General features: G+C 39.7%; 1 protein-coding gene across 1 annotated transcript in view; it reads left to right on the forward strand.

Annotated features, from left to right (window-relative positions):
- Positions 1-14,762, forward strand: part of uqcc1 (ubiquinol-cytochrome c reductase complex assembly factor 1) — a 48,581-nt gene extending 33,819 nt beyond the window's left edge. Inside the window, exons 8-9 of the mRNA XM_079841634.1 lie at positions 2,216-2,329; positions 14,142-14,762. Of these exons, the coding sequence (XP_079697760.1) occupies positions 2,216-2,329; positions 14,142-14,276 (249 nt within the window). The 3' untranslated portion in view covers positions 14,277-14,762. The remainder of the gene's footprint in view (positions 1-2,215; positions 2,330-14,141) is intronic.
- Positions 14,763-23,600: the final 8,838 nt, after the last annotated feature.

A 23,600-nucleotide genomic window follows, 5' to 3' on the forward strand; every position in this document is an offset into this window, starting at 1 on the left:
GTGTGAATTCCGTCTGTAAGAACATCGCGAAAGATGTCAACACAAAGAAAACACTTCATAACTGAATAAAATTTGTCTCCCGTTTATTGAAAGTATGCTTTATGTCAGCTGGTAAGAGAAGAGGCAATGTTTTTTGAGCGCAATTCACAACCAGCGATATTTCAAGGACAAATTTGTCCGAATGTGTCACGTGCAACATGGTTTCGGTCTTCCGACCTTTTGATTTGGATTAATATGTGAAATATGAGAGAGCTAACGCTGATTATTTTGAAGACCCAGAGAGTGTGCGCGGGGGAGGAGCTCTCTGATCGGTCTCTCTGTCACTCAGTCACAAGCGCAGCATCTGTTCTACATCGCTCGTAAATCACAATAACTCATCAAATTAGGCTTTTGGCGGCCGTCAAAAAATGTTCAATGCAGGAAAAACCCTGACTTTGCAGTAATACCACCTCCCCTCGAAACATTTAAGTTACTTTGCAGACATTGCGAACTAGTTCGCGTGGCAAGCGTGAAATATCTCCTCCACACAGCCGAGTCTCTTCTAGCATGCGACACACGTGAAGCTGACGAATGACGTCGGTTCTGCTGCGACGGAAAAAAACACCTGGATCGGCTTGTGGATCTGTTCATTTTTCCGATCCCCGATCCAGCTATTTTGTCAGTATCGCGGCCGATATCCGATCCTAATACCGGATCGGTGCACCCCTAATTTTGGGATATCGCATCAAAAAATGCTGAATGGAAACACCAAGATGCGCATAAATTCTAAAAATCTTGTTTGAGTCGGATAAATGTTCTATCCAATATGAAAGCATGCACATAAACTACGATGGAAATGCATTCACTGAATAAATTCCTCGATGCGCATTAAAAAAAAAACCATGTGACTTTCGCGATGTAACAGCATAACTGTACTAACCAGCGGGAAAAAAACTTGTTTCCAAAGCATTTGAAAGGCTGTTTTGGTCCTTCAGAAGTCTGTTGTCAAAGCTGTGTATTTCCCTCCTACACTGAAAAAACACATGTTGTCCAATTTACTTAATCGTATTATTTGTGATCTACGCAAAAAATTTGTGTTTCTCTTCTAAACATGATTTCATTGCTTTCGATTAATGTAATTCTCTAAAATGTGCAATCTACTAGATTAAATTATTTGGGGTGAATGTGAACCAATTAAGTACTCGAAAATGATTTTTGCTGAAACTGTAGTTCCCAGCATGCTTTGCTTGGGACTTGACGACTAGAGTAAAATTGTTGAAATTAAGTGTTATTTTATGTGTTTTTGGGCAAAATGAGAAAAAGTGGGAGACTTTATATTGTTTATTAGTGTTTAATTTTTAATTATGTTGGAATTATTCGAACCATTTAAATTACACTGGGTTACAATAGTGGAGAAGAGCGGAGCGATTGCTTAGGCTGTGGACTGACTCAGCACTTGTCATTAAAGAGCATTTCACACTTAGCACATATATGATGTGCTATTGCTGGTAAAAATAATGAAAGCTGCTGTAGTACTGTATTATAGATCAGTCAAGTGACAACAAAAATATACAAAAATAAACATGTGTTTTGATTAAAGAGGCAGGCTCTTAAGCCCCCGTGTGCACCACTGTTGTTAGGGACCCATATTAAAATCATTGTGAGACTACTCAATTCGGTTACTTAAAAATTACTTAATTCCATTATGTTGAAATTATGTGAACAAATTATGTTTGTTTAACTTAATTGAATCATGTGGAACCGATGTACATGATTAAATCACGTAAATCCAACACACCATTTTTTTCAGTGTAGAACTGTCTTACATGAGTTCCCAAACAGCACATCTGCTCCAGTTTCTCTGAAACACAAATCATTTATTATATACACAAAAATGATTATATATGGTGGCTTCTCCTATGTTTCTTAGTGATTTTTAGCAGTAGTTTATCAGGAAGTGACCGTTATGTTCTCTTCGGCCTACTGGATGGAAACTGTGCTTTATTCGCAAATGTTTAATGTGATATTGCAATTTTGCGCATAAGTTACATTCGCAACTTTAGATGGAAATTTACAATTTTTACATATTTTAACTTATTCTGACCTAGAAACGCCCACTTAGACAGGAAGGTGTTATCACAGACTATTTACTTGCCCATCAAGAACTGTCAAGAGTTAACAGTAACGTTTAGTGCTCATGTGAGCGCGTCTCATGTGTCTCTACTGTATGTTTTAGGGAATCCTGTCAGACGATTGCGTTCTTGCGGCAGCGCTCTGGAGGAACATGTTTAACAGACAGTGTGATGACCCCAAACAGCTCGAGATGATGGTTGAATATGTTCGCAAACAGGTCAGTGTGTGTCTTTGCACGTCTGTGTGTGTGGATGGTCAGAGGCCAGTTCTCTTCTGCTGTGCAAACAGAGACGTGCATATACAGCACCGGCTTCCTCACACATATAAACACATTTGAGTGCTGCGCGTCACCCACTCCGTCACTCAAATCAACTGGCACCGTGTTTAACAAGCAAACGCCCCCATCTCCACCTCAAAATGTGACATTCATTGAGTTAGAGGTCAGCATTTACAGTGTGCTGGTGGAGAGCTTTCCCTTCCTTTACACCCCTTCATGAGCCCCTCTTCAGTCTCAACAACATGAATGCTAGAGCTGCACAATGAATCGAAAACATAATCGAGAGTTGATTGTGACTGCTGTGATTAACTAATATGTGGAAAAATTCAATTACTGCATTGCATTTTGGTCTACCGTCCACAACTGTGCATTTTTAGCAGGGGTCAGCATGGGCACTGGTCAGCGGCTGTGCCGCCCCATACGCAACAAACTGAGATGCTCTGTGTATTCTGACACCTTTCTATCAGAACCAGCATTAACTTCTTGAGCAGTTTGAGCTCCAGTAGCTCGTCTGTTTGATCCACACGGGCCAGCCTTCACTCCCCATGAGCATCAATGAGCCTTGGCCGCCCATGACCCTGTGGCCGGTTCTCCTGTTCCTTCCTCTGAGCACTTTTGATAGAGACTGACCACTGCAGACCGGGAACATCCCACAAGAGCTGCAGTTTTGGAGATGCTCTGACCCAGTCGTCTAGCATCACAATTTGGCTCTTTTCAAACTCGCTCAAATCCTTACGCTTGCCCTAATTGTCCTGCTTCTAACACATCAACTTTGAGGACAAAATGTTCACTTGCTGCCTAATATATCCCACCCACTAACAGGTGAAGAGATAATCAGTGTTATTCACTTCACCGTCATAATGTTATGCCTGATCGTACACCTAACCCTCACGTGGATGGCCGGGTGTGTGTGCGTGGCTTACCTGGAGAACACATGGCACCAGGTGCACTATGGGAAGAAGGCGTGTCGGTGGAGGCAGTGATGCTTTGGGCAATGTTCTGCTGGGAAACCTTGGGTCCTCCATCCATGTGGATGTTACTTTGACACGTCCCACCTACCTAAGCATTGTTGAGACCATGTCCAGCCTTTCATGGAAACGGTATTCCCTGGTGTCTGTGGCTCTTCCAGCAGATAATGCGCCACCACAAAGCACAAATGCTTCAGGAATGGTTTGAGGAGCACAATGACGAGTTTGAGGTGTTGACTTAGCCTCCAAATTCCCCAGATCTCAATCCAATCGAGCATTTGATGTGTTGAACAAACAAGTCCGATCCATGGAGGCCCCACCTCGCAACTTACAGGACTTAAACGATCTGCTGCTAACATCTTGGTGCCAGATACCACAGCACACCTTCAGGGGTCTAGTGGAGTCCATGCCTCGACGGGTCAGCAAAACGGGGACCAACACAATATTAGAAAGGTGATCATAATGTTATGCCTGATCGGTGTGTATATGCAATGCACAGTATTTGTCAAAAACCATATGATTTTTTTTTCTCTCAAAATCGTACATCCCCACCTCGGACACTCATTGAGAAACTCGCATCTTAAACAAGTACTAGTGCCAAATCCTTTGTAAATCAGGAAATTGCAAAGTTTACACAGTTTTCTGCTTCTACCACATTACAGTCACAGACAAGCGTATTCATTTCCGTGAATCTTCGAGAGATTCCTTCAGTGCACACCTTGCCCTCTGGCGAGAGTGGCGTGACAACACGGATATAAACACAAACAGGAACTGTTGACCTGCCAGTGTTGTCACGCCAGTGTGTGTCAGTAGTTTTTTACAACAGGCTTTTACGTCTTGAGTTCTTGACCTGAAGTAGAGCAGATTGAACTGTTTTGGTCATATAAGGGAAAAAACTTTCGCTTTTCAGATTTATGTGTTAACACCAGAGGTGGACAAAGTACACAACTCCATTACTTGAGTAAAAGTAAAAGTACTATTGGTTAAATATTACTCCATTACAAGTGAAACTTGTAAAGAAAGATTTTTACTTAAGTAAAAGTACAGAAGTACTTGCTTTTAAAAGTACTTAAGTATCAAAAGTAAAAGTAAACGCATTATTTTATTATTGTTGCATTGTTGTTTGAATGCATGCTGTTCCATCATGGTGGTTTAAGCAAGTCATGCTCCATCTGACATGCTAGCATACTTTGAACTCATTTAAATACTTGTTTAAAAGTTACAAAGCTCTTATCAAACTCAAAATCATACTAGAAAAGAAAGGTTTCTACATTGTGTTTATTTGATAGGATTATGTAAAAAACATTTCTGAAAGGACTTCAGTTAACATTATTAGCCCAACTACGTTTTTGCATGCAAACTAACATCATTGTCGTAAGTTACCTATGCGTTAGCACTCTATCCACAAGGCTATGGCACTGGCGGGTAAATCTATAAAATTTGAGTAGATTCAATAGACTTCAGTACTTGTGGTCTGGCGTCTGAGAGGCAGCTTTCTGTTTGCACTTTCGTGTCGTCGCACTTTTTCAGACTTATCCACGTCTGCTCTTCTTAATTTTAACTTTTAAGTATGGCCATGTTTGCGCACACTGCGTCTGGGAACTGCCGCCTTCTATTTTGCCATCAATTGATTAGTGTTCAAAAAATACTTGGAAATCATTGAACTTCATGTGATCCTACAAGAGGGATTAGTGATACTGTCTGCACAAAAAAAAAAGATTCACGTTTTAAAGAAGAAAACAAATCATCCACTGACTTTCAAAGTGGCTACGACTTTGAGGGCCTTGATAGAAATGTAATGGAGTAAAAAGTACGATATTTGTCTTTCAAATGTAGTTAAGTAAAAGTCATAAGTTTCCAGAAAAAATACTACTCAAGGAAAGTACAGATACTCAAAAAGTGTACTTAAGTACAGTACTCAAGTAAATGTACTTAGTTACTGTCCATCTCTGGTTAACACTTTACAACGTATTATGAACTAACAATGAAAAACTATTTTTTACATCAAGGTTAAAGTTAATTTATAAATATTCATATACACATTATATAAATCAAGGTATGAAGTGATTGCACTCTTCAGTGGCTGAACTGTTGATGGCTTTATTTAATTTAATAATATAACATCCGAATTAAATATTTTGTATTTTATTTGATTTTTTTATTTCCTTCTGACAATGGGATTTGGACCAGTACCAATAATATCAAAATGCTCAAATTATTTTTCATTTTTAATACATGTTTGTTCATAATACATTCATGTTAATTTGCACAACAATGTTAAAATGAGAAATGAACATTAAGCTTGATTAATAAATACTGTTTAAGTATTGTTCATAGTTAGCTCTCGATACCTAATGATAATCAAAAGTTATTCTAGTGTTAACATTTAATGTTTTATGTGGGTAGATCCAGAGCCGTTGAAAAACAGAGTTACGACACTCCCATAGACTCCCATAGGAACTGAGGAATGCGGAAGTAAAGCGTGTCATGGAGCAACCAATAGTTCCAGCATTGAACCCCATTCATTTCAGTGTATCTCTAGCACACTCGTTGGCAAATTGATGAAATGACTGCATAATTTGAGATCTTATGGCATTAGTTGACCTCTCAGCTATATCCAGATACTATCTGTAATATTTCAACAGTTTTTAGTCTCTCTGAGATCTTCCTGTCGAAAGCGTTTCTATGAAGTAGCCATTTCAAGGAATAACGTATGACGCCTATGAATAATGAATAATAAAGCCTGGATAAAAAGAGTTGAATTAAATTGGTTGCTCTGTTTTTTTAAACACTATTTAAAGCTTCTTTCTTGGGTTAAATTCTGTATATGCTAGAATCATTCATTTATATTCACCTGTTGTGTGTGTGAGTATCATAAAATAACATTCGTACGTTAACAACATTTCAATGATAAAAGAAATGACCACTAACCAGTAGATGGCGGAAGAGGAACACTTATTGGCTCATTAGCCATTTTTTCTCTTTCTTTTTTTTTATGAATTTTTATAGATCATTAAATCACTATTATAACATTAAAATATCTATTTTTGTTACTTTATTTGTGCTGTTTTTGTTATATATAAAGCTAATTGTAGGGAAAATCACAAAGTCTCATGAAAAACAAAAACTTCACAATAAATCTTTATTTAAATCGTCTGTGCTTTGTTTGTTGTTTATGATGAGAAGATTTGTAGATAATGGGAAGATTTGTGTCAAACGTAAACTTGCACTAAAATTCATTCAGCGTTTTGAGACTATATAAAACTTGTTTTGATCGATATGGATTCTCATTACTGGTAAATTAAGCATTGGCCTATGGCTTATTTTCGGCAGAAATGCCTGTGATAGGCTACAACACTCAACGCTGTAAAATCACGCACACTCACATGAACCCAAATAAAATAACCAGATCACTCAAAAAAAAACAAAAAAACATTAACGTTGTCTCTTCTTTATCTCTCCCCAGAATAAAATGCTCCTGTAAAGCCTAGTCGAAGTCGATGCACATATTGTGTTAATATTTACCATAAATTGCTGCAAATATAGTGAAACTGCTGTCTATCCGGCTTAATCCTATTCAAACAGATTGACAGCGCGGAGTTGTTTGGAACTATTGAGATCTCCATGAACCACGTGACCACATGACGGCGAGATCAAAGATTGTCGCAACTCTCTATTTCTATGGCTCTGGGTAGATCATAGCGATGCTTGCCGTAGTGCATGATTACAGCAACATTATTGTCATAGTTAGTGGTGAGTGCTTTTGTTCTTGTTTATTTATTTGATTAGTTGCCCTGTAATAAACAGGATATTGAGCAGTCTGATGGCCATTATCCCAAAATAAACCGCTTCAGTTTATCCTGTGACCATGGCCGGACTTACCATTGTGCTTGACTGGTCTGCTGTCCATGGGCCCCGCCCAGTAGGGGCCTTCCCTCCATTACCCGTTTACATTTGTTTGATTTGTTCAGTTATATGCCAGTCAGAAATTAGCTGCATTTCCACTGTCTAGTGCGAGCGAGGACTATAAACAGGCCAGCCAAGGGCTAATAGTCTCCGACTGCAAGCTTTGAGGACATAATCAAACGCTGTAAACTGATCATTATTTCACATAGAAGAACCAAGCGGCACCTCCTGCAGTTTCTCTTGAAGCCAATACGGAAGTGACTTAAACTGCAATTCATGGACTGGCCACTAGAGACAGACTCCAGAAGGAGCAGAATCTCATTGAGCTCATGTTAAAGGGTTAGTTCACCCAAAAATGAAAATTCTGTCATTAATTACTTCCCCTCATGTCGTTCGACACCCGTAAGACCTCCGTTCATCTTCAGAACAGAAATGAAGATATTTTAGTGTAAATCTGATGGCTCTAAAAGGCCTCCATTGGCACAATGGCACGGTTCACTCTCAAGACCCTTAAAAGACACTAAAGACGTCGTTACAAAGTCCATCTCACTACAGTGGTTCTAAAATAACTTTATAAATCGGCGAGAATAGTTTTTGTGCGCAAAAAAACCCTAAATAAAGACTTACATAGTGATGACGATTTCAAAACAAGGCATCATGAAGCTTCGAAGCGTTATGAATCAGTGAGTCGATTCACGATTCGGATCGCGTGTCAAACCGCCAAACTGCTGAAATTTGGCGATTCAAACTGCTGAATCGACTCACTGATTCATAACGCTTCAAAGCTTCATGATGCCTTGTTTTGAAATCGTCATCACTATAAAAGTCGTTATTTAGGGTTTTTTTGCGCACAAAAACTATTGTCGCCGATTCATAAAGTTATTGTAGAACCACTGTAGTGAGATGGACTTTGTAACGACGTCTTTAGTGTCTTTTAAGGGTCTTGAGAGTGAACCGTGCCATTGTGCCAATGGAGGCCTTTCAGAGCCATCAGATTTCAACTAAAATATCTTCATTTCTGTTCCGAAGATGAACGGAGGTCTGACGGGTGTCGAACGACATGAGGGTAAGTTATTAATGACAGAATTTAAATTTTTGGGTGAACTAACCCTTTAAAATGCCCAACTTTACCGCAGAAGAACACATGTTTACAGTCTGGGACACATTGTGGTTTTGGTCTTTACGGCTAATTTTGCCCTTCATGACGACTGTGAGGGGGTGAATTTTTTTATAACTCATTCGTTTACATTTTATAAAGCCTTAAAGTTCTGCATAATTAAAGGCGTGGCCACTTTGAGTGACAGGTGGATTGCGTTTATCTTCTGCGGCTACTTTAAACATATTCATTTTTTGCAAAAAAGAGTTCACATTTAAAAAGATCTTGATAAATTCTCAAGATCATTTCTATTAATTTTCCACTAAATTATGCAATCTGAAGAGTTTTGAGCTCTCTATCGTCTGACTGTCATCACACTATAGTGGGGCAGAAATGTCGTCAAAATGATAAAAATATATATATTTAGGCATATTTAAATTGTGTTTTTGTGCTCCTTAATGATGTTCTAGTTGAGTAGTTGCGTAGGAAGGGCCCAAACATAAACTGAAGTTCTTCCCTGCCTGTGACGACTTGCTAACCATGTTGTTGTATGTACACCGATCAGACATAACATTATGACCACCTTCCTAATATTGTGTTGGTTGCTGTCAAAACAGCCCTGACCCGTCGAGGCATGGACTCCACTAGACCCCTGAAGGTGTGCTGTGGTATCTGGCACCAAGATGTTAGCAGCAGATCCTTTAAGTCCTGTAAGTTGCGAGGCAGAGCCTCCATGGATCGGACTTGTTTGTTCAGCAAAAAGAAAACATGATTCATCAGACCAGGCCATCTTCTTCCATTGCTTTGGAGATGCTCTGACCCAGTCGTCTAGCATCACAATTTGTCCCTTGTCAAACTCGCTCAAATCCTTACGCTTGCCCATTTTTCCTGCTTCTAACACATCACATGTTTACTATAGATATTATAAGGTTTTCATGTCTGATCAATCTTTGGGATTTATTTAGTCTGGAATGATTGTATACTGTCATACATATATTATCTACTTCCAGTTCTTAATAAAACAAATTGGTGCATCCCTAATAAATTCACCAGGTTTCCGCCCTTGCACTTTTTCCCGGCATGTTTATCCATCAATAGATGATTATCTGGAACAAAGTCCGGTCTCCATCATTCAACCAAACACCGCCGAGGCCATGAGCTCATTACAGGTGCGGGCAGGAATTTATTACAAACGAGAGCGTTTGTGCGAGGTGTGTGTTATACGCCACCGAGCTGGTGCCTGCAGGCATTCTGCGAAAAAGAAAGAAAAACAACAAATAAGCGTCATCCGAGTGTCAGGGGCCTGCTTAGCTCTGGAAGGAGGGAGAAGCAGGAGAGCTGGAGCGAGTGAGAAGGTGAAACGAAAAGAAAACAGTCACAGGTGCAGCACATGAAGCATGGCAGCGACTGATGACACAGCGCAGAGAGGGACACCGTCGGCATGGCGACAGCGGCCTCTCTTGATGAAGTCACACGCTGCTGGATGTGTGTGTGCGCTGGTGCTTGACTGCATCGTTATTCAACGCTAATTGCTCTCGACAAACACCCGCTAGCTCTGACATCATTGTTGTGTGTGTGTGTGTGTGTGTGTGTGTGTGTGTGTGTGTGTGTGTGTGTGTGTGTGTGTGTGTGTGGTGTGTGTGTGTGTGTGGTGTGTGTGGTGTGTGTGGTGTGTGTGGTGTGTGTGGTGTGTGTGGTGTGTGTGGTGTGTGTGTGTGTGTGTGTGTGAGTTTTTAAACTCCTGCTGCATTAAGGTCCACTGGCTCATTTAAAGTGTGGCAACTTTTTTCCAAGCTGAGTTTGGAAATGGAATGGACGACATATTTCACCCCCAAAAAATGTGACATTATTTACTCAACCTCAAGTCATTTCCAAACCCTCATGACTTCCTTTATTTGGTGAAACAAAAAATGAGAGGTTTTGAGAATTTGTCTATATATACACACAGTGACCAGGGTCTTTCGACCTCCAAAATGGACTCAAAAGCACCGTAAGATATTTCATATGCACCATATTCCAGCTGTTCTGAAGCAATATGATGGCTCTGTGAGAGGGTTAAGATGGTGTCATACACTATCGTTCAAAAGTGTGGTGTCAGATGTTTGGAAGAAGTCTCTTCTGCTCACCAAGGTTCCATTGATTTGATCAAAAATACAGTAAAAATCTGTAATATTGTGAAATAATATTGCCATTCTGCTGTAATATATTGTAAAATGTAATTTATTCCTGTGATGCAAAGCATCATTACTCCAGTCTTCAGTGTCACATGGACAGACAAACGACAATCCACCTGTCACTCAAAGTGGCCACGCCCTTAATTATGCAGAACTTTAATGCTTTATATAATGTAAACGAATGAGTTATCCAAAAATTCACCCCCTCACAGTCGTCATGAAGGGCAAAATTAGTCGTATAGACCAAAACCACAATGTGTCCCAGACTGTAAACATGTGTTCTTCTGCTGTAAAGTTGGGCATTTTAACATGAGCTCAATGAGATTCTGCTCCTTCTGGAGTCTGTCTCTAGTGGCCAGTCCATGAACTGCAGTTTAACTCACTTCCATATTGGCTTCAAGAGAAACTGCGGGAGGTTGCCGCTTGATTTAAACACCTCAATCAGAATAAAAATGAAATTGTAATGGTTTGAGAGGGGTGGGATAAACCTTTTCATGAACCAATCAAACGAAATTCCACCATGTAAACGACCTGATCCGATTACTCGAGTCCACGTCTTTCTGTCACACCAGGCTAATGTTGACAAGAGAGGAAAGTTAATTTTTTTAACTTTTTATTTTGTAACAACTTGTGAACATAATGTTGGAATAATGACACAGACATAGCCTGGCTACACCATCTCAACTTGACAGCGTTTGTCCTAGGCCTAACAGAAGAATTTATTTTTCTGAGGTGATTTTTACACGACTTTACAACAAATAATAAATAGCTTTTATAAAACTTTATAAAAAGTCCTGGTGGCTGTTTAAAGTTGCTATGGCAACGAGGAACATTCAATCTGCAGGAGATGTCGACATTTCTCTCGTAAGTTATATATAAAAAAGTTCAACAACTGCTTCAATTGGTTAAGTAACATTAACGTTACCCACAGTCTACTTTAAAGGGTTAGTTCACCCAAAAATGAAAATTCTGTCATGACTTACCCTCATGTCGTTCGACACCCGTAAGACCTTCGTTCATCTTCAGACACAAATGAAGATATTTTAGTTGAAATCTGATGGCTCTGAAAGGCCTCCATTGGCACAATGCACGGTTCACTCTCAAGACCCTTAAAAGGCACTAAAGACGTCGTTACAAAGTCCATCTCACTACAGTGGTTCTACAATAACTTTATGAAGCGACGAGAATAGTTTTTGCCAAAAAATGAAGCTTCGAAGCGTTATGAATCAGTGAGTCGAATCATGATTCGGATCGCATGTCAAACCGGCAAACTGCTGAAATTTGGCGATTCAAACTGCTGATTCGACTCACTGATTCATAACGCTTCGAAGCTTCATGAGGCCTTGTTTTGAAATCGTCATCACTATATAAGTCGTTATTTACGGGTTTTTTGCGCACAAAAACTATTCTCGCCGATTTATAAAGTTATTGTAGAACCACTGTAGTGAGATGGACTTTGTAACGAGTCTTTAGTTGCTTTTAAGGGTCTTGAGAGTGAACCGTGCCATTGAGCCAATGGAGGCCTTTCAGAGCCATCAGATTTACACTAAAATATCTTAATTTCTGTTCCGAAGATGAACGGAGGTCTGACGGGTGTCGAACGACATGAGGGTAAGTCATTAGCGATTGAGTCTCTTATGTGTTGTTTTCAGTTCATACTGGCAGCCGGAGGGCGCTCTGTGCACATGTAGTCCATCTATGGTACAGACAGACGAAGAAGAACCATGTGCCATAATAGAAGTCCATAATAAAAGCTTCCTGAGATCGCGAAACATACATTTGAAGACTAATAAACACACAATCGCGACGATGTATGGTTTGTCTTCAAGCCACTTAGTCTTCAAATGCTCATCCTTGGGCAGATGAAAAAAGTTTGCTTTTGAGTCGCACTTCAGAACACAGCGTCTCGTGGCCATGATGTTTTCTAGTTTTCACTGGCGTCTCGTGGCCATGATGTTTTCTAGTTTTCACTGGCGTCTCGTGGCCATGATGTTTTCTAGTTTTCACTGGCGTCTCGTGGCCATGATGTTTTCTAGTTTTCACTGGCGTCTCGTGGCCATGATGTTTTCTAGTTTTCACTGGCGTCTCGTGGCCATGATGTTTTCTAGTTTTCACTGGCGTCTCGTCTCCATGATGTTTTCTAGTTGTCACTGGCGTCTCGTGGCCATGATGTTTTCTAGTTTTCACTGGCGTCTCGTGGCCATGATGTTTTCTAGTTTTCACTGGCGTCTCGTGGCCATGATGTTTTCTAGTTTTCACTGGCGTCTCGTCTCCATGATGTTTTCTAGTTTTCAGTGGCGTCTCGTGGCCATGATGTTTTCTAGTTTTCACTGGCGTCTCGTGGCCATGATGTTTTCTAGTTTTCACTGGCGTCTCGTGGCCATGATGTTTTCTAGTTGTCACTGGCGTCTTGGAGCGCAATAAGTGGGCGTATCGTATTCAAATAACTTGACAAGTTGACGTCATCTAGTCAAAGAAAAAGCTTCGGTCTTCTAACGATTCTTAAAAATGACTCAGAGTCGACTCTTACTTTTGAAAGAAAATAACTATATATACGGTGCACTGTCATATTTCAAACTTTGCAGGATGTTTTTGTTCACTTAGATCTATGTTACACACTACATGAAGTAAATTTCAAAATTCCATGATAGGTGCTCTTTAACATTACGAATCTGATGCGGCAGACAAACTGTGTCACAAAATGATTCCGACTGAAAGTCAGCACGTGTAAACACCAGATCGGTTTGGACAACGTCTCATGTAAACAGTCCACCGAATCTTTTTAATCGGAACGACAAAAGAGTGCGCATGTAAACTTGGCCGGCTACTGATGCATTGTTTTCAGGATTCTTTGATAAATAGAATGTTCAAACGTTTATTTGAAATCAGAATCTCAAAACGAGTTTCTTCTCTTGGACACATTATATTTTGAAGATTGGTACTCAAACAGTTGATGAGCCATATTATTATTTTTCCTACTATTGAAGTCAATGAGGCCCATCAACTTCAAAATATAACTTTTGTGTTCAACAGAAGAAAGAAACTCGTACAGGTTTGCAACAACATAAGTGTGAGTAAATGATGAGAGAATGTGTGTGTGAACTCTCCCTGTAAGCATGGCTCATCCTGTCAGGATTTATAGCTGTGACTGTCTTGTTGAGTTTTCATCGGTTTGTAATTAGTTCCCAGGACCCTGCGTTCATTAGCACAGCTGTCTTCACTGTGGTCGTGTTTTAATTAGTTTTCCTGCTTTAAACACTAGGAGGTGAATTCAGAGAGGTCTGTCTTTTTACAGCGCTGTTATAGAAACGCCTGGACTTGATCAGGCTCTCTGTGAGGGTCGGCCCCACACACTTCATGATTTCCAAGGGTTGACTGGGGCTAGTGGCCACACTTTGCACTATAGTGAACAGGTTACATGTATTTAATTTATAATTTTGGACACTCAGTGTCTACATTAGCTTCATATCCGAAGGTCTTGCCGATGCAGTTCACACTCCACTCAATATATGTGACAACTTGCCCCAACCAGACGTTTCTGAGGGAAAATAGCCGTGGTACAGTCTCACCTGCTGATAATACAGATGTTGTTTTCTCCAACGCTGCAGATGCAGTTCATCGACGCTCTGGATGGGGAGGACCTGCTTTTAACAGGAGAAGTCAAATGGCGCCCCCTGGTGGAGGAGAATGCCCAGAGCATCCTGAAGGTTCCCACCCCCACCTACAATGACGCTGGTCTCTAAGAGCTGCCAATCACCTGATCAGTCACACCCTCTTCCTGTCGGTGTCTTTCTCTTCCCTGACTCTACCCTGACTCACCTTCCCCGCTTGTCACGTCAACACAGTGTTGAAAACACGACAAACAAATGCGCACACACACACACACACACACACACACTGGTTCTCGCTTGTATTGAGAGTATTAAGGACTCATCAGAATGGTTTTGCACTCTCCTTTTCTAAGTCTGTAGAGTATTCTTGTATTTATATGTGTCTTTCCATACGGCTGCAATGTTGTAATATTTATAGGAATATTTCCTGGCTCTTTCACTGTATCTCTCCTCAGCGTTTACAGTTTTTTTTTTTTTACTCTCAATGTGTTGGAGGAAAATGTTTCGAGTGTGTGTGTGTGAATGTGAGTGTATTTTTTTATTTTGTCAGGGTCGTCCACCAATAAAAGCGCTTCTTGAGTAATGACCGAATGAATTAAATCTCTTTCATTACAGTCATTTCTTGCTTCTTTTTTTTTGTCCACTGTTTGTCTGGCTGGAATATTAGCGTATTGCTTACTAAATTAATCTTGGTTATGTTATTAAGTTATAATATAACTGTTGAGTGGCAGTTTTTCAGGTGCATCAACTTGATTAGCTGTTGATGTGAAGGAAACGACAGAACAAAGTCATGCTAGCAGAATGTTCTGGGTTCATTACAGTGGAAATCTGTTGAATACCACAGAACATTCCTTGAAATGTCTTATAAAAAGACAGCTTGTCTCTGCATTAAAGGTGCACTATGTAACATTTTTGCAGTAAAATATCCAAAAACCACTAGGCCAGTGTTATATATTTTGTTCTGTTGAGTGCTTACAATATCCCAAATGTTTCATCATTTACACTCTCGGATGTGTCTATTATGATAAACAGAGCTGTGTTACCATTGTGGTACCATCACAGAGAGGCAAAAAATCCCTTTCCAGAACATTTTCATTCAACGTTCCCAGCTGGTGGAACGATCTTCCCACCGCCATCCGAAACGCTGATTCGTTGACAACATTCAAAAGTCAACTAAAAACCCATCTCTTCCGTGAGCACTTAACCTCATAAAAAAATAAAAAAAAAATCCTTTCTCCTCCTCTTTCCCTCTCTACTCTAGCTTGTGCTACACTGAGAAATGTACACGTACTAAATATTTCAGGCACTTGTTGCGCTCACTCGACTCTTCACGACCAATCGCTTATTGTACCCCCAAGTTGTAAGTCGCTTTGGATAAAAGCGTCTGCTAAATGCATAAATGTAAATGTTAACCGGAAAAGCAGAAGTGGCGCCGGCGTCTGTGTTATAATAAAAGTCCCGCCGGCGACTATGCCATAATAAAAGTCCCGCTGCTCGTGAGGCGTGTGTTGCGTTCATCTCATTAAAGAGCACCTATCATGGCATTTAAAATGTTCCAAATATTGTTTTAGAAGTCCCCAACAACAGTTTTGCATGCATGCAATGACAAAAAAGACTTTAGTTTTCTTATAATATGTATTTATTTTTACCTGTTTTGACAGCGATTCTCAAATGATTCCTTTAGTGATTCACTTTTCAAAACCCCGCCTTTACGTGACGCTAATCTGCGCTGATTGGTCCGATGACCCAGTCATTTGTGATTGGTATAGTCTGTGCAGATATTTTCGGAAACGGAACGCCCATCAAAGTCTTATAGTGACAGTAATTTGTTAATATGTGTCAGGAGTTATGAATATGAAAACCGCGTCGGAACCGTTTGATTGTAATATGAGCCTCAGCTGATCTCATTCATAAAAAAACTCCTCTATTCTCCTCACAAAGACTCGCGACAAATCAACATCCCTCAGGGCTTTTAGTTCAAAAGTGTGCAGATGAGGAGACATATTGATAGATTCTCATGTCTGTGTCAAATTTCTAAACAGAGGAGTATTTTTTATTCAATACTTCCTCAAAATGCGCAGATGTAGCCTAATCATGAGCGATTGAGTCTCTTATGTGTTGTTTTCAATTCATACTGGCAGCCGGAGGGCGCTCTGTGCACATGTAGTCCATCTATGGTACAGACAGACGAAGAAGAACCATGTGCCATAATAGAAGTCCATAATAAAAGCTTCCTGAGATCGCGAAACATGCAAATAGAGACATTTGAAGACTAATAAACACACAATCGCGACAATGTATGGTTTGTCTTCAAGACACTTAGTCTTCAAATGCTCATCCTTGGGCAGATGAAAAAGTTTGCTTTTGAGTCGCACTTCAGAACACAGCGTCTCGTGGCCATGATGTTTTCTAGTTGTCACTGGCGTCTCGTCTCCATGATGTTTTCTAGTTTTCACTGGCGTCTCGTGGCCATGATGTTTTCTAGTTTTCACTGGCGTCTCGTGGCCATGATGTTTTCTAGTTTTCACTGGCGTCTCGTGGCCATGATGTTTTCTAGTTTTCACTGGCGTCTCGTCTACATGATGTTTTCTAGTTTTCACTGGCGTCTCGTGGCCATGATGTTTTCTAGTTTTCACTGGCGTCTCGTCTACATGATGTTTTCTAGTTTTCACTGGCGTCTCGTGGCCATGATGTTTTCTAGTTTTCACTGGCGTCTCGTCTACATGATGTTTTCTAGTTTTCACTGGCGTCTCGTGGCCATGATGTTTTCTAGTTTTCACTGGCGTCTCGTGGCCATGATGTTTTCTAGTTGTCACTGGCGTCTTGGAGCGCAATAAGTGGGTGAATCGTATTCAAATAACTTGACAAGTTGACGTCATCTAGTCAGAGAAAAAGCTTCGGTCTTCTAACGATTCTTAAAAATGACTCAGAGTCGACTCTTACTTTTGAAAGAAAATAACTATATATACGGTGTACTGTCATATTTCAAAATTTTGAAGGATGTTTTTGTTCACTTAGATCTATGTTACACACTACATGAAAGGTAAATTTCAAAATTCCATGATAGGTGCTCTTTAACAAACGCTCCAGAGGTTCCTCAGCTCCTCAACACTCGCTCCTCAACACTCGCTCCTGCTCTGCTTCACTACAGTAACGTTAATAATCACATCCATCAACATGATTTATGCCCGAGTCCTATCCCGATTCTTTCCCACCGGCTGTGAGGTGAAGACCACATGTCCCAAGATTCTGCGCTCAAACGTGCCGTCATCAAACTACGCCTTTGTTTTGAACAGGCGACCTCTAGCGGACGGAAAAGTTACATAGTGCACCTTTAACATTAACACATTTGAATAATGGAACTGTAAATCCAAACTGTAACACACTTATACCTGTGAATCCACTCGCACCAGTAATGCAGATAACCATTTTCTCATCACTAAAAGGATCATTTAGACACATTAAAGCTCAAACGACATTCATGTTTGTATAGTGTGAAAAAATTATTTAAAAATGCTTTATGATAGACTTCCTATTGACATTGTTGAGAGTTCTTAACTGGTCTTGAATGCTGGATATTCCTTTAAACAGTGCTAGTCATTCACTGGAGATGCTTTTTTCAGACAACAGAGGGCGCTAAGATGCTGTTCTCTGTGCACATGAAGTCTTCAGAAGGTCGGTGAAGTTTGGAGGGATTATACAATCCTTCATGCCGGTGTGGAAAATCCTCATCTTCCCATATGTTAGGCAGAATGTCTGTCATTTCTGCAGAAATCTCTGATCTCTTGAGCTTGAGCTGCTGCTGTCCTGAGCAGTGTTTGCTGATCTTCAGTGGGTCAGAAGTGTTGACAGATCAATGGAATCCGCCATACTTAAATGAGCATGTTTGTGTGTGTAACATCTATCTATCCGTCTGTCTGTCTATCTTTATCTATCTATCTATCCGTCTGTCTGTCTATCTTTATCTATCTATCTATCCGTCTGTCTGTCTATCTTTATCTATCTATCTATCCGTCTGTCTGTCTATCTTTATCTATCTATCTATCCGTCTGTCTGTCTATCTTTATCTATCTATCTATCCGTCTGTCTGTCTATCTTTATCTATCTATCTATCCGTCTGTCTGTCTATCTTTATCTATCTATATCTATCTATCTATCTATCTATCTATCTATCTATCTATCTATCTATCTATCTATCTATCTATCTATCTATCTATCTATCTATCTATCTATATCTATCTGCCTGTCTTTCTGTCTGTCTATTTATTTGCCTGTCTATCTATCTATCTATCTATCTATCTATCTATCTATCTATCTATCTATCTATCTATCTATCTATCTATCTATCTATCTATCTATCTATCTATCTATCTATCTATCTATCTATCTATCTATCTATCTATCTATCTATCTATCTATCTATCTATCTATCTATCTATCTATCTATCTATCTATATCTATCTGCCTGTCTTTCTGTCTGTCTATTTATTTGCCTGTCTATCTATCTATCTATCTTTCTATCTGTATGTCTGTCTTTCGGTCTGTATCTGTCTATTTATCTCTGTCTTTCCATCTGTCTGTCTGTCTATTTATCTGTCTGTCTGTCTTTCTATCTGTCTGTCTGTCTATTTATCTGTCTGTCTGTCTTTCCGTCTATCTTTCTGTCTGTCTATTTATCTGTCTGTCTGTCTTTCTTTCCATCTTATCTTTCTGTCTTTCCGTCTGTCTGTCTGTCTTTCCGTCTATCTATCTGCCTGTCTGTATTTCTGTCTGCCTGTCTATCTTTCTATCTATCTCTGTCTGTCTATCTTTCTGTCTGTCTATCTTTCTGTCTGTCTGTCTGTCTATCTATCTGTCTGTCTGTCTATCTATCTATCTATCTATCTATCTATCTATCTATCTATCTATCTATATCTATCTATCTATCTATCTATCTTTTTATCTATCTATCTGTCTGTCTGTCTGTCTGTCTGTCTGTCTTTCCGTCTATCTTTCTGTCTGTCTATTTATCTGTCTGTCTGTCTTTCCATCTTATCTTTCTGTCTTTCCGTCTGTCTGTCTGTCTTTCCGTCTATCTATCTGCCTGTCTGTATTTCTGTCTGCCTGTCTATCTTTCTATCTATCTCTGTCTGTCTATCTTTCTTTCTGTCTGTCTATCTATCTGTCTGTCTGTCTGTCTGTCTGTCTATCTATCTATCTATCTATCTATCTATCTATCTATCTATCTATCTATCTATCTATCTATCTATCTATCTATCTTTTTATCTGTCTGTCTGTCTATCTGTCTATCTATCTGTCTGTCTGTATTTCTGTCTATCTTTCTATCTATCTCTGTCTGTCTGTCTTTCCATCTATCTTTCTGTCTGTCTGCCTATGTATCTGTCTATCTATCTGTCTTTCCGTCTGTCTGTTTGTCTGTCTATTTATCTATCTATCTTTCTGTCTGTCTATTTATCTGTCTGTCTGTCTTTCCGTCGGTCTATTTATCTGTCTATCTTTCTATCTATCTCTCTTTCTGTCTGTCTTTCCGTCTATCTTTCTGTCTGTCTGTCGGTCTGTCTGTCTTTCTGTCTATTTATCTCTGTCTATTTATCTATCTGTCTGTCTTGACATGAAACCTATAGATGTGTGTCTGACACTAGTGATTCAGAGGCAGGTGGTGCTGTAGTTTCTGGCTGTCTCTGGGACTGTGGTGGAGCAGATGAGTCAGTGGAGGGTGATAAACACAAGGATGTTGTTGAAGCTCTCTGACCTCGTCCTCCTGCTCACATGATGAGCTGTCACTCTTCTGTCGCCCTGAGGGCTGCTCCGAGTCTTTAGTGTGCTGAGCTGAGACCAGCTTCACTGTTTGCTAACAAGTGATTAAGTCTAATAAGTTAGTTGGGATCTGTAGCCAAACTGATTTCCTCACGGCTTCTTTGTTTTCTCGTAACTGACCTGCATAAACACACGGCTGTAGTGCGATCTATAGAGCTCATGGCAGGCCAAAGACAGGTGAGGTATATGCAGTTTAACAAGATTATTCTCGGTGCTGTCATTCCTGGGCAAACCTTTTCTTAAGCATCCAGTTGCTTTGTACTGGATTGTTGTTTTGAACTTCACGCACAGCCCTTTGTTTCACGTAAGGAAGTAGTTCAGTATTATTTGAGACACTCCTGTAGGTATTTTTCTTCTGAACACACAACAAAATTGCCCTACTTGTTGCCTGGTAAAATAGTGTGGGGTTTTCTATGAATGATTTTGTTCTTTGATTTACGTTAATGACAAACATTTCCTGTGTGTATTATATATGGTGAAGTGAATAACACTGATGATCTCTTCACCTGTTAGTGGGTGGGATATATTAGGCAGCAAGTGAACATTTTGTCCTCAAAGTTGATGTGTTAGAAGCAGGAAAAATGCTGGGAAACCTTGGGTCCTCCATCCATGTGGATGTTACTTTGACACGTCCCACTTACCTAAGCACTGTTGAGACCATGTCCAGCCTTTCATGGAAACGGTATTCCCTGGTGTCTGTGGCTCTTCCAGCAGATAATGCGCCACCACAAAGCACAAATGCTTCAGGAATGGTTTAAAGAATGAGTTTGAGGTGTTGACTTGGCCTCCAAATTCTCCAGATCTCAATCCAATCGAGCATCTGTGGGATGTGCTGAACAAACAAGTCCGATCCATGGAGGCCCCACCTCGCAACTTACAGGACTTAAAGGATCTGCTGCTAACATCTTGGTGCCAGATACCACAGCACACCTTCAGGGGTCTAGTGGAGCCCATGCCTCGACGGGTCAGGGCTGTTTTGGCAGCAAAAGGGGAACCAACACAATATTAAAACATATTGTCTGATCGGTGTATACATATAATACACACACACACACACTACTCAGTAGTTCAGTGCACAATTTGAAACAATAGAGTAGAAATAAACTATTGTGAAATTGTGGTTATTTATTGATGAGCGGGAACAGAATGTCACACTTTTCCCTCAGTGTATTCAGTCGTGTTAACAGGAACAATGTGCTCATCATTAACCGCTCCTGCTATTCCGCTCAGCAGCCGTTAGGCATGTTTCAGCTTTTCTCATGTATTTAACCGAGCTGAGCATATAATGCTGAGAAGGCTCAGGGGGAGAGAGTGCACAGAAGAACATCAGCAAGACGCTGCATGCAAGCGCTCCTGTTTTTACATGAATGATTCGCTGTAGGTGTATTCTCCAAATGCCATCTTACTGTGGGAAGAGAAGGTTTGAGCTCCGAGGCTTCCTAAGCAGAAAATGATTGGTTACACCCATCTGAAATGCCGGCAGAATCTCTGGATATGGCCTACATTTCATGTGCAATCTGATTGGCTGCTGCAGATTTGAATTCAAGCAAAATGTGTTGTTGTTACATATTCTGTTTAATGATTAACGCCTCCCTCTCCTACACTCAACAGCACATTAAAATGACACGTTTGCAGAGCAAATTAAGTCAAGTTAGATTAAAATCTGCTATTTGAGCAGGGGCGGTTCTAGGATTTTCCTTTTAGGGGGGCTTAGCCCCCAGTGAGGGTATTTTAGGGTCCAAATTGCGCTATTAACTAGTTTAATAACATGCATATCCATAGGATGGCTGTTTATTAATCCTTATAAAGCTCCCCCGAGAAAATGTTTATTTCTCTGATCCATATGTGCATTTTAAGATGTTCTGAAGGCCAAAAAATGTGATAACAATAGCTTGAAAACCATGTCACTGGGCAGTAGATTATTTGTCTTTCTTATCTCCACATCTCTCTTTTTTCTACCCCTCCTAACGCTGAGCTTTGACTGATATAGTTTTCCCATTTTCGTCGGTGAAGAAAGTAAACATATGGTTTACATATTAACATACAGATGTTTTATGAATACTTTTCTTAGACACGTTAATTTACTTTTTATTAAAGTTTATTAAATTAATTCACAATATAAACACACTTATCTACTAATCTACTAATCTTATGCCCAATACAGGCTGAAATAGCTGAGCTTTTTTTTAATTTACTGAAGGCTACAAATGGAATAATATTAATTTACAATATGTACACATTCATTATTAATCTAATGCCTAATCTGAAGAAAACGGCTTTGCTAATATTTCTTGTTTGTTAATTACATTATGAATCACATTGGCCTATTCATCAATTCAAAATGGCGAAATTAGACAAAAGTTTATTCATTTGTCTGAATATTTTTGTCTTTGTTTAACATTTCTGACTTAAAGAAGCAGCTGTCTTAGCTTCGCACTCAGCCTCAGCAGATTCTGTGGGAAGGTAAAGCCCGCCTACTCTGATTTGATTGGTTTTCTCAAATATTTTGACATTGACGAGCCCGCCAGTTTCATATGTTTTAAAAGTTAATCACATATTGTTTAGGGGGGCTGGGGCAGAAGTTTAGCCCCCAGAAGAAGCTGAAGCCCCCTTAAAAAGGGTCTAGAACCGCCCCTGCATTTGAGTCCACTTTGTTTTGTTGCTGAAGTGTGATTGCATTAATGTTTTATAGTATTTCATGAGAATCCAAAATCAGAATGTGTGTAATGGAGCTGCTATTGTCAGAGACTGTGGCCATTGTTCATGTGGCCTGATTGTCATAGTGTTCGATAACATCAGCTATTTTCATAATAGCATACTGTAACTTTTCCTGTTATAAGGCCTTTTAGTTTCCGACAAGTAGTGGTGTGGGTTTACAAAACTTAATATCTGCATTATTGTCCCCTTGTATCGTGCCTACAGCATATCTGAGTGTGCTGAAGCAATAATATTAATACATGATTTGTTGAGATTTGCTTCATCACAGCGATGAAGCGAAATTCCAAGTTAAAATATTTTTAAAAATATATCATCGGTAACACATAATGCATTATATAAAGGTATGTATTCATGTATTTACATATTTGTAACCTGTTCAAATGCATTATACTTTACAGTATAAAGGTGTAACAATGAATAGATAAGTATTATAATCTTTTATACAATGTATAGACCATTTGTAGCTATTATAAGGTGCAGTACATGGCATAATTAATGCATTGAAATACTTTTATAATGCAAACTGTAAAAACATGATCAATAAGTAATGAAAAATGTTTTACATTGCTTTAAAGGGGTGGTTGATTATGATTTGACTTGTTTAACTTTAGTGAGTGTGTGTGATGTTGCTGTTTGAGCATAAACAACATCTGCAAAGTTACGACGCTCAAAGTTTTTACAGAAATCACTTTTTAAGGACTACAACAAACGGCTGGTAGAGACTACAATGAGCTTCTTCACGGGTTAGTGACATCACAAACCCTAAAGTTCAGTAGCCCCGCCCCATTTATTCAAGCAGGACAAGTAGTGGTTGGTAAATAACATGAGACGCTAACACTGGATCGAGCAGCGAAGAGATAAGCATGCCTTTGAAGAGTGCAAAATGTTGTGCAATTCCAGGTTATGGAGAAACACAGTCGC

This window comes from Gobio gobio (genome assembly GCF_949357685.1).
Source record: "Gobio gobio genome assembly, chromosome: 17".
Classification (NCBI taxonomy): Eukaryota; Metazoa; Chordata; class Actinopteri; order Cypriniformes; family Gobionidae; genus Gobio; species Gobio gobio.